The 13,346-nt window shown below is 36.3% G+C and overlaps 1 protein-coding gene across 1 annotated transcript; it reads right to left on the bottom strand.

The window, feature by feature from the left end:
* Positions 1-4,036: 4,036 nt before the first annotated feature.
* Positions 4,037-12,601, bottom strand: LOC110451394. Its single transcript, XM_021499380.1, has 2 exons — positions 12,434-12,601; positions 4,037-5,324 (listed from the first exon to the last, which is right to left on the bottom strand). The coding sequence occupies exons 1-2, from the start codon at positions 12,449-12,451 to the stop codon at positions 4,236-4,238; spliced, it is 1,107 nt and encodes a 368-aa protein (XP_021355055.1). The 5' UTR covers positions 12,452-12,601; the 3' UTR covers positions 4,037-4,235.
* Between the last annotated feature and the right edge of the window lie 745 nt (positions 12,602-13,346).

Genomic DNA, 13,346 nt, shown 5'->3' with positions numbered 1-13,346 from the left:
TATGGCACAATGGGCGATATAGAGTGCTTTAACTATGTCGCAATGGGCGATATATAGTGCTTTAACTAGGTCACAATGGGCGATATAGAGTGTGTTAACTATGTCACAATGGGCGATATAGAGTGTGTTAACTATGTCACAAGGGGCGATATAGAGTGTGTTAACTATGTCACAATGGGCGATATAGAGTGGTTTAACTATGTCACAATCGGCGATATAGAGTGCTTTAACTATGTCACAATGGGCGATATACAGTGCTTTAACTATGTCACAATGGGCGATATGGAGTGCTTTAACTATGTCACAATGGGCGATATAGAGTGTGTTAACTATGTCACAAGGGGCGATATAGAGTGTGTTAACTATGTCACAAGGGGCGATATAGAGTGTGTTAACTATGTCACAAGGGGCGATATAGAGTGTGTTAACTATGTCACAAGGGGCGATATAGAGTGTGTTAACTATGTCACAAGGGGCGATATAGAGTGGTTTAACTATGTTACAATTGGCGTTATTTGTCGTGTTTAACATCGTTATAATAGGCGATCCAGGGTGTTTTAACTAACTTACAATGGGCGACATATGTTGTTTGTAGGTCACTTGACCATAGGTCATGGTGACCTATTTTCATCCGTCTTCGTCTGTCGTCGTGCGCCGTGCGTCCTGCGTTATTTTGTTTCTTGTGAGCAAGATAACTTTAGTAAAAGTGAATGGATTTCTAAATTTGCTATGCTGCTTTATATCAATCTCAAGATCTCGAACGAGTGATATTAAGTGTTTATTTCTATAATGATACAATGGGCAGTATTGAGTATTTATTTCTATAATGATACAATGGGCAATATTGAGTATTTATTTCTATAATGATACAATGGGCAATATTGAGTATTTATTTCTATAATGATACAATGGGCGATATTGGGTGTGTAATTCTATAATGATACAATGGGCAATATTGAATGTTTATGACTGTTATGATACAATGCATATTGAGTGAGTATTTCTACAATGTTAAAAAGGGCGGTATTAAGTATTTATTTATACAACGAATCAATGGGCGGTATTAAGTATTCATTTATACAATGATACAATGGGCAATATTGAGTGTGTATATCTACAATGATACAATATACAATTATGGACTTTTGTACTGGTGAATATGATGCGATATAAACCTTAAAAAGTGATATTGACCGAGGCGAAGGATGAACCTGAAAATGTGATATTTACCGAGGAGAAGCCGAGGTTTATATCACTTTTTTTCAGGTTCATATCGCATAATATTTACCATCACAAAAGCCCATAACTGTTTTATTATATGCTTCAACAATGAAATTTAAAAAGAAAAACGCAAGGTTCTCTTTGTAAAATTTAGCAAGAGTTGAATCCAACAGTTCAGTATCGTAGCTTTCGAAGCCATCGTCAAGGTTATAATCCTTAAGATAAGCATGGAGGAAACGCACTGCATGTTCGGTGGCCTTTTTGGTAATATTAGGATCTTTACCTTTCGAGGAAGTTTTATGAAATTTTCAGATGTAACGGAGGCGAAGCGTTCTCCAGCAGCCATCTTCTGTTGTCATCTGACAGATCGCGTTCCGGTCTAACTGCGCAAGTGCTACGAGAGGTTGCGTGGAATTTCCTCGCAATCACATTGGCTCGATCCGTTACACGTGACCAGTCCTCAAAACCTCATGTATACTGGTTATCAGGTGAATATCGATTTCTAAAAATAGCCTATATGGAAATTCCCCGCAACCTCTCGTAGCACATGCGCAGTTAGACCGGAACGCGATCTGTCATATGACAACAGAAGATGGCTGCGTCGCCTCCGTTACATCTGAAACTGTCCGAAAATTCTCGAAGATAAAGATGATGTTTACACAAAAAGGCCGCCGTACACGCAGTGGATGTCCTCCATGCTTATCTTAAGGAAAATAACCTTGGCGATGTCTTCGAAAGCTATTATGCCAATCTGTTGGATTCAACCCTGGCTAACTTTTACACAGAGGCTCGTTCCAGTAAATGTCTCGGAACTATACAAAAATTCCACTCTCACGTTGAATAGATATTTGCAAGAATTTGACACCATCAACGGTAAAGAATTTCCTAAGTCAAAACGAGCGTTCCAAGTCACGTCCATGAAACTCATGGGGGAAAAAAAGAAAACAAATCAGAACCTTGAGGTTTTGTTTTTGAATTTTCTTGTTACAGCATGTAATAAAACAGATATGGACTTTTGTGCTGGTGAATATGATGTGATATGAATCTAAAAAAGAGATATTGATATGCTTCAACAAGAAGAAAAAAAACCTCAAGGTTCTGATATTTGGTTTTTTTTTGTTTTTTTTTGTCTCCATGAGTTCCATGGTAAATATCCCTTTCATCATATTCACCAGCACAAAAGTCCATAATTGTATAATATTGAGTATTTCTTAGGACCTAGGTGAGCGTATGCCATACCGTGGCGTCCGTCCGTCGTCCGTACGTCAACACTTTCTTCAAACGACTTTCATCTTCTTAACCACTGATTGGAATTTAACTAAATTTGACTGGAAGCATCCCTAGGTGGTGCTGATTCAAAATTGTACAAACGGTGGGGCTGACCCTAAGGGGGCTGAGGGGCAGGGCCCAAAAGGGGGCAATTTGACTATATTGCTACAAACGACTTCTTCTGTAAAACTAAGAGATGGATATCAACCATATTTGACCGGAAGCATCCCTAGGTGGTGTGGATTCAAAACTGTACAAATGGTGGAGCTGACATCCCCCCTTCTCCCCAGGGTGCTGTGGAGTCGGGCCAAAAGGGGGCAATTTGGCTATACTGCTATAAACGACTGCTTCTGTAGAACTGTGCCGTGGATATCAATCATATTTGGTCAGAGCATTTATGGGAGGCAGGGATTCAAAATTGTACAAATGGTGGGGCTGACCCCCGTGCTAGAAGGTGGGCCAAAAAAAGTGTATCACTTGGAAATGATTGAGATCCCCACCGCATACAATTGCTGAATATAAAAAGAAGAATGCACATTTGCCTCCAGAATTGCCTTGGGGTCTGGCCCCACCCTTGAAGACATAGACCCTGGGACATGACTTTGAAACGGTTCAGATCCCCACCCAAAACTATATATCCAAATGCTGGGCATAAAGAAACGAATGCAGTCATGATATTAGAATAGACCCTGGGGTCTGACCGAACCCATTGGGGCCTAGTTTCTTAGTCACAGCTTGGAAACAGCTGAGATCCCCACCCTATAACCGTATATAGAATTGCTGAGTATAAAGAGATGAATGAAAATACGCTTCCATGATGGCCTTGGGGTCTGCCCCACCCTTGGAGACTTAACCCCTGGGTCATAACTATGAAACGGTTAAGATCCCTACCTAAAACTATATATACAATTGCTGGGCATAAAGAGACGAATGCAGTCATGCTATTAGAATTGACCCCAGGGTCTGCCCCATCCTTGCAGTCATGATATTATAATTGATCCTGGGGTCTGGCCACAACCCTAGGGACCTAGTTTCTGAGTCATAGCTTGGAAACAGTTGAGATCCCCATCCCATAACCATACATGAAATCGCTGGGCATGACAAATCAAGGATGGGCCTTTGGGTCTAGCATATTCCCTTGGATCTAATTTTGAGAATATTTTGCCATGATTCCTTAGATATCCAGGTGAGCGATACCAGCCCTCTGGGCCTCTTGTTTCTATAATGATACAATGATTGATATTGAATGTTTATTTCTACGATGAACCAATGGCAATGTTGATTGTTTATTTCTACGATGATACAATTGGCGATATTGAATTTTCATTCATACAATGATAATATGGGCAGTATTGCGTGTATATTTCTACAATGATACAATGGGGGATATTGATTGCTTGCCGCCCAGTGTTTACTTTTACATTTACTTCTACGCCATTGTGACATGTACTCAGTCTATCATGAAAGGAACACGACGTACACAGCGTATGCACTGCTAGGGAGCAGCAACGTTTCTCTGCAATAATGTCTCAAAACTGTTCAAGTCTTTATTTTAAATATGGCTTTATTTGATCGACTACAAAATTAATATGATATGAATATTTATATTTCTGACTTAATGTTCAGCCTGGCTATACATATCTCTGACAGCTTGAACACATGTGTTTCCCATAGCGTCACGATATTTAATACAAGTAAAGGCAGTTTGGTTTGAAACAGCTCTATGCAAACGGGTACGTAGACAGTTAGCGCCCAGTACCTGTATCGTCCGAAGAGATTTTATGCTGCAGTGAGGAAAAGGACAAGACTGTTTTCTGGCCCTCAGATGGTGTAACCATGTTTATGACGCGAAATTTAAATGACAACAAAGCGGCGCGGATTTCAACGGTGATGATCCATAAAAAGGGCGTCACGAACCCAAGAAGGAGAGAGACTGTGTGCGTATCCCTGTATAACTGTATAGTTGGGCAGCCGGCTATACGACGTACACACAACACGAGTAGTGTCAAACAATATGTCACAGGTACGCACAGGACAACATAAACAATGCTCACAATCCAAACACACAAAGTGGACATGCGCAAACTGACAGCTGCCGGTTCCAAAGTTTCCGCAGATAAACGATTCCAGTCCGACTTCTTGTACTTGTAAACAACCATCATCATAGCTATGGGTACCAGGACCAGTAGGCCGAGTGGTATCAGGTACATGATTACAAGATAGGGAATATGGAAGGTCTGTTCCACCATGAACACACAATAATGCTCATGCAAATATCGGTGTCGCGACATTTCATCCTGTTTGATCAGAGTGATGAGCACTCCACCAACAATACCAATACACCAGGGAAGCACAAGACACACCTTAGATACGATAGACGATGTTCTCTCGCCAACGACAGCGACAGATCGCAGCTTCGTCATCAGCCGTTCAACACACAACGCTAGGATCATCAAAGCAGAAACGTAGAGCTTACTGTTTAAAAAGACTATGTAGACAATACAGACAATATTGCCGTGACGCCATTTCCCCCAGTTGATATAATGGTCAAAGTTTATCGGGAGAACAACCATGTAATGGAACAGGTCAAAGATAGTCATACTGAGAACTCCCATAAAGAAGGCTTGATTCCGCAGGCTCTTGTTACAAAGGATTATGATTAGAATACTTAGGTGGGCAGGAATCGAGAGTACTATGATGGGAATGAAGCGCTTTTGCAGGTCCAAAATTTCGTTGGGATCCATCTCGTACGGCCGATGGGTAATGTTGCCCTGATCCAAGGGCCAGGTACTATTGGCGGTGGAGTTGTCACCAATCAACGACGTCGTCATCGGCTGAAACGGAAAAATAGATATTGCAAATAAACAAGCTGTAAATGTTTAGATGTAAAGTCGTCAAGAAAGGCACCAAATTAATATGTTCCCTTGAGTTCCTTTAGAAAAAATAAAAAATCGTTTAAGATAAAATGACTTTAAGGTGTCGACTTAGTAATTAGACATTAAATAGGTAGATCTTAGTAATTAGACATTAAATAGGTAGATCTTAGTAATTAGACATCAAAAAGATAGATCTTAGTAATTAGACATTAAATAGGTAGATCTTAGTAATTAGACATTAAATAGGTAGATCTTAATAATTAGACATCAAAAAGGTAGATCTTAGTAATTAGACATTAAATAGGTAGATCTTAGTAATTAGGCATGAAACATATAGACCATACTATTTAGACGTGAAACATATAAACCATACTAATTAGACGTGAAACATATAGACCATACTAATTAGACGTGAAACATATAGACCACACTTATTAGACGTGAAACATATAGACCACACTAATTAGACGGGAAACATATAGACCATACTAATTAGACGTGAAACATATAGACCATACTAATTAGACGTGAAACATATAGACCAGACTAATTAGACGTGAAACATATAGACCAGACTAATTAGACGTGAAACATATAGACCAGACTAAATAGAAGTGAAACATATAGACCATACTAATTGGACGTGAAAAATATAGTCCATACTAATTAGACGTGAAACATATAGTCCACACTTATTAGACGTGAAACATATAGACCACACTAATTAGACGTGAAACATATAGACCACACTAATTAGACATTAAACATATAGACCATACTAATTAGACGTGAAACATATAGACCATACTAATTAGACGTGAAACATATAGACTACACTAATTAGACGTGAAAAATATAGACCATACTATTTAAACGTGAAACATATATAGACCATACTAATTAGATGTGGAACATATAGACCATACTAATTAGACGTGAAACATATAGACCATACTAATTAGACGTGACACATATAGACCATACTAATTCGACGTGAAACATATAGACCATACTAATTAGACGTCAAACATATAGACTACACTAATTAGACGTGAAAAATATAGACCATACTAATTAGACGTGAAACATATAGACCATACTATTTAGACGTGAAAAATATAGACCATACTAATTAGACATGAAACATATAGACCATACTATTTAGACGTGAAACATATAGACCATACTAATTAGATGTGGAACATATAGACCATACTAATTAGACGTGAAACATATAGACCACACTAATTAGACGTGAAACATATTGACCATACTATTTAAACGTGGAACATGTAGACCATACTAATTAGACGTGAAACATATAGACCATACTAATTAGACGTGAAACATATAGATCATACTAATTAGACGTGAAACAAATAGACCATACTAATTAGACCTGAAACATATAGACCATACTATTTAGACGTGAAACATATAGAGCATACTAATTAGACGTGAAACAAATAGACCATACTAATTAGACCTGAAACATATAGACCATACTAATAAGACGTGAAACATATAGACCATACTAATAAGACGTGAAACATATAGACCACACTAATTAGACGTGAAACATATTGACCATTCTATTTAAACGTGAAACATGTAGACCATACTAATTAGACGTGAAACATATAGGCCATATTAATTAGATGTGGAACATATAGACCATACTAATTAGACATGAAACATATAGACCATACTATTTAGACGTGAAACATATATAGACCATACTCTTTTACAATTTCTAAAATATGTCTGCTCACCCACCCTTACATCCAGTCTACTATATTAGACTTACGAGACACTCACTCTTCCCCTATCACTCTAGACTGTAAAAGTATTACACATATGTACATCAATATAAATTAAAAGTTAAGAGTCCACCTACACATAATCAATAAAGCTTTGCCAATATGAAAATATAAAAATTATTGACATTGAAAGACACATTACTACTTAATTATAGAGCAAGTTGCGACGTCGATTAACAGTTCATCTTTACTCATATTGTAAAAATCACTTGTGATATTATTGGCCTCCTGCAAAAGACCCGATCGGAGATCATCATACAAGTTACATTCTATTAAAACATGACTCTCTATTTCTACCATTACACGCGAAACCCTACCGGCCTGTTTCGATGCGTGTCGGTGCAACCCCACTCCTAAACTTAGCTAGCGCACTACGATGGGATTTAGGCATTACTAACATATTAATATTTTTTTACCTCATAATTAAACTTAAATAACCTGTACATACGTAGTTTGTTACCTCCAGAAACTTTTTTTTTTGGCTCCGGGACGATTAAGTTCCCTTTTCCAATTTTCAATAAACAATTCCAAGCCACGGACCTTAACGTCCTTTTTTTCTTTTTTTTTTACTCTGACCTGTGCTGTAGTTATCCAAGCCTAGCTCCCGGAGTCTTGACATTACCCTGAAGTTCCAATTTTTATTTCGGTGGTCACCTATATGCCCACTCCAGGTAAATACAGCCTTATTCAATCTTGTATCCGACAGATTATGAAGACGACGCCAATGTCTAACAACAGCTTGCCATTGGTTCACTATTACTGGAGTCCAACCCATGTCCCCTCTAACAGCTACGTTAGGCGCATAACGACCAAGGCCTAGATACAATCTACATGCGTGATTTTGAATAGCCACAATATAACTAAATGTACGTGTTCCCCACGTAGTAGCACCGTAACTAATTACTGGTCACACTGTACTCTCAAACAGTTTAGATACAAAATAGGTAGACCTTACTAATTAGATGTGGAACAGGTAGATCTTACTAATTAGATGTGGAACAGGTAGATCTTACTAATTAGATGTGGAACAGGTAGATCTTACTAATAAGACGAGGAACAAGTAGACCTTACAAATAAGACAAGGAACAGGTAGATCTTACTTATAAGACAAGGAACAGGTAGACCTTACTAATAAGACAAGGAACAGGTAGATCTTATTAATTAGACAAGGAACAGGTAGACCTTACTAATTAGACAAGGAACAGGTAGACCTTACTAATTAGACAAGGGACAGGTAGACCTTACTAATATGACAAGGAACAGGTAGACCTTACTAATTAGACAAGGAACAGGTAGACCTTACTAATTAGACAAGGAACAGGTAGACCTTACTAATAAGACAAGGAACAGGTAGACCTTACTAATAAGACAAGGAACAGGTAGACCTTACTAATTAGACAAGGAACAAGTAGACCTTACTAATTAGACAAGAAGCAGGTAGACCTTACAAATTCGACAAGGAACAGGTAGACCTTACTAATAAGACAAGGAACAGGTAGACCTTACTAATTAGACAAGGAACAGGTAGACCTTACAAATTCGACAAGGAACAGGTACCCTTACTAATTAGACAAGGAACAGGTAGACCTTACTAATTAGACAAGGAACAAGTAGACCTTACAAATTCGACAAGGAACAGGTAGACCTTACTAATAAGACAAGGGTCTCAATTAAATGTGAAGACGGAAGCTATAAAAATAATATAAACGATATACTTAAGGAACAAGTAAAGTTTATAGTAATCTTTTTACTACTGAAGGAATAGATGTTGATGAAGCAAATAATCTACTACAGAATGTAGAGGCAACTGTTGCAAATGAGGTTAGAACTGATTTTGGTAATTTAAAAGCCAATCGATCACCTGGTATGGATGGTATTATTGCAGAGTTTTATCAAACTTACTGGAATTTAATAAAGCACCAATTTACTTATGTTATAATAGATATATTCCAAACAAAAGAGCTATGCCCATCTCAATATAAGGGTTTGATTACCCTTTTGTACAAACAGGGAGAAAGGGAGGACATCAAAAATTGGTGCCCAATCACTCTCCTGCATACAGATTACAAAATTATAACAAAAATTCTTCCAGAACGCATTAAAAAGGAACTTCCAAATATTATTCATAGCGACCAGAAGGGGGTTGTAAAGGGAAGAAACATAGAAGACAGTATTCGTTTAATCCAAGATATTATCGAGTACTCCAATGAAGAAAATAAAGGTGGAAGTATTACTTTTTTAGATCAAAAAAAGGCATTTGATCGGGTGGAATGGGAATGGGTAGAAATGTGTCTTAAAAAATTTGGATTTGGGAAAGTAATTATAGAATGGATAAAAATGACGTATAAGCAATCATCTAGACACATCCTTACAACTGGCTTTATTTCAAAACCATTTAAGTTATCACGTTCCGTAAAACAAGGGTGCCCGATAGCACCGTTGATTTATATCCTCCAAGCTGAATCCATGGCATGTTCTATCAGGAAAAATAAAAAAGGAATTGATATTCCGTATAGTAAAAATGGAAAAATGGAAGCAAAAATTAAAATGTTTGCCGACGACTAACAATTATTTGCTGGTAATAAGAAATCTATTCCTTTAATCTTTAATGTTTTAAACCAATACGAAAAGGCATCTGGTGCCAAAATAAATAAGAAAAAAACAAAAGGTATGTACATAGGTACAGTGAACATGGAAACAGAGACCTCCTCACTTTAAGGAAATTACTTGGGTAGAGCGAATAAAGGCTCTTGGGATAATGCATGGTTATGGAATAAACTTGGATGAAATTTGTGAAGAAAAAATAAGAAAACTTGAGTCAACCATATATTGTAGGAAAAAAAGAAATCTTACACTTCAAGGAAAAAATCCTATAATAAAATCATTAATACTCTAAACTAATTTACACATATTTATGGAACTCTAATGTAAATAAAGTTGCAAAAGAAACATGTTATAGAGAAATTAAAATTGGTGGATTAAATATGATTGATCTTGACTTAATGGAGACGTTAAAGGGTATTAAAAATATATACAAGATCATTCACTCAGAACTACAATGCTGGAATGCGTTGGGGGAAATACTGGCTTCAAAAATATGATTCTACCTTCTCTCAAAATTTCTTTTTGTGTAAATGTAACACTACAAAATCACTAGAATTACAAAATATTCCACAGTTCTATAAGATCTCTCTTCAAGGTTGGCAGGTTATGCTAAAACGACGTTCGGTCAAAACAAAACATGAAACACTTAATTAAAGGATAATTGGAAACACAAATATCACATTAAAAAAAAATCCGATCTTCCTAAAAAAACTGGACAAAATCAAATATAATGAAAATAAAAGACATATGGAGTGAAGAAAGAAATAATTTTATAAATTCTCAAGAATATTTGGAGAAGTTACGATTCAAAGATAACTGGATGTCAGAATTCTCCATAGTCAAGAAGGCAATTTCTTCATGTAACAATTGGTTACAAGAAGTAAAATCACTTAACCATGAGACTCCAGAAATTGAACCCATAGTTTAAACTGATGAACTACACATAAAAATAAATAAAAACGATGAAGTAATGGATCCGAATAGATTAAAGAATAAAATATTGAAAGAACTAATTTTGAATAAGAAATACTATTCCAAATCACAAAATAGCTGGGATGCTGTTTATCAAAATGATGACATAGATTGGGTTATAATTTGGACTTCTTTAAAATCATCTATAGCAAATAGGAAATGTAACGACTTCCAATGGAAATGCTTACATAATATTATTTCTACGGAGGCAAAATCATTTAAAATGAGACTGTCAAACGAATTATGTACACTTTGTCATATAGTTCAGGAAAATCAAATTCATTTATTCTTCAGATGTAATAAAATAACAGAAATTTGGAAGACAGTTAACTCATTTATAAACAAAGCCTCACATTCAAATCAAATATACCAAAGAAAGTTGTAATGTTAGGAAGCTGTAATCTAAACCAAGAATATAATGCAATAATCAATTTGTTTGTCTTAACTACAAAGTGGCACATATGGAAAGAACAAAATAAGATAAAATTTGATGATGAATATGAAATTGCTGACTTCACACAGCATATTTTGAAGTGTGTAAAACAAGAACTAAGGTTTACAATCAATGCAATTGAAAGCGTTAAAAGATATCAACAATTAGAAAATAAGTTACAAGCAATTTTTGCAAATTGAAATTGAAATCAATGTAAGAGAAATTGAGTAGAAAGAAAGAAAATGAGCAAGAGAAAAAATAGACAGAGTGAGGAAGATGAGGGTACAAAATACAGAGAGTCAGAGAATGAATAGGCTACATGTACTATGTACAGGGATTAGGTCAGGCCCCATCCTGGTATTCCCTATTGTATTCGGGATAATAAACTATAAAATAGAAAAGAAAAAGAAAAAACCATCCGGGCTTCATATGCAAATGATAATTTGCGGACGGTATATCGTAGTTTTACTGTCGCAAATTATTTTGATTGGCCAATAAAATGCCTTGTTACATCACAAATGAATTATAATTGTTTTAAATCATTTGAGTCGATACAAGTTGCCGGCAGTGTTAACGTGGTATCTTCTATTGATCATATGTACAATTATTGACCCGATGTTTCATATGGACATCAGCCACGTTTCGGAACCCCGACCGACAAGGCAGTGAACATTTTAAACTTAAACCATTTGCTTTTACACAAGTAAAAAAGAGAAAGCGCAATATACAAAAATCTCACACCAAGGTCTCAAACGGGAAACATGCATCGCGTAGAGATGGATGCCTATGAGCAAGATTAATAAAATATATAACCTGTAACTAAGCGAGATCGGGTGATCTCAGTCAAGGGCTAAGAATCTGTAGCATAATCCAAACCGAGAAGTAAGCCGATGTTGGGATGGGAACCCGTCTGGCTCAGTGACAGGTAATTGATTTTTTTCTCGCATCTTTTAGTTCGAAAAAACTAATCAGCTTTGCTAAAGACTATCCCGTCTGTGGCCTCAAATAAAAATGGCATATCACTACTAAGCTACATTTGAATGCTTCCGCGTAAAAATGTAGTCCGTTATTACAAAGCAGAAAACGTATTTCACAGTTTAGATTATATTTTATCTACAACATCAGATATCCAACAACACCAAAACAATACATATAACGACAAGACAGTTCAAGCCGTTCATGCGTGGATGAATACATCACAGTAATTAATATTGTCAACATACAGAAAGTATACTTACCAGAGCGGTGGTAGTCATGATGATGATCAGTCCGTATGGCGCCCTAAGTTGATAAGTCCTGATGGCACCCTTAGTTACAATGCGAGTGCCACTCGCTGGCGTGGTGACAATTATATATCTATGTACATGGGCACACTAACTCTGACGTGGTCACTTTGATCCGGTCGGCTGTTTAATTAAGATAACAACGTTTGATACATTGCAATTAGCATCCTTGATATACAAGGGATTGCCTTCGATTTTGCTATAACATATCCCAGGGGTGCTTGCTTGAGTGTCCGTCACTATCTGGGTTTCGAATTTTATATATAGACAAATATTTTTGGACGAGACCAAATGTAATTAAGTTTTATGAATTGATGAATACTACTAATATAAAAACACTGAAGAAACTTTGTACTTTTATTAGAATAATTAATAACAATATTTGACCTCCTCGATATAATGTGTATATATTATGAAACAGTACTGTGTACTACCGACTACGAACACTACAATTACTATATATTATATTGTAAATATGTTTCTCTATACATTGTATTGTGAAAGAGAATAAAGTTGAATTGAATTGAAAAAATCGATTGTGCTATAACATATCCCAGGGGTGCATAGAGCGTAAGTGAGCGTAGCCCCTGGATATCGAGGATGTTGAACTAGTAGATTATTCGATTTTACTTAGCAGTTTATGTAGTATCTTTGAAACACGGTCAATAGGCTTAAAACAGCAACAAAACTAACACGAATGTAACAGTACTTACGCTATGGTTTTGTCCAGTCAATCTAGAACTAACATCAAACTAATTGCAACATAATCTATAATTGTTTTTCACAATGGCACGAGTTACATTTATATATATATATATAAAAAAAAACAAATAAAAAACGTCTTCAAAAAGAAACCTATCGGGAAATG

The sequence above is a fragment of the Mizuhopecten yessoensis genome, unplaced genomic scaffold, assembly GCF_002113885.1.
Source record: "Mizuhopecten yessoensis strain PY_sf001 unplaced genomic scaffold, ASM211388v2 scaffold5979, whole genome shotgun sequence".
Lineage (NCBI taxonomy): Eukaryota > Metazoa > Mollusca > Bivalvia > Pectinida > Pectinidae > Mizuhopecten > Mizuhopecten yessoensis.
This window is presented reverse-complemented; position numbering and strand designations above follow the sequence as displayed.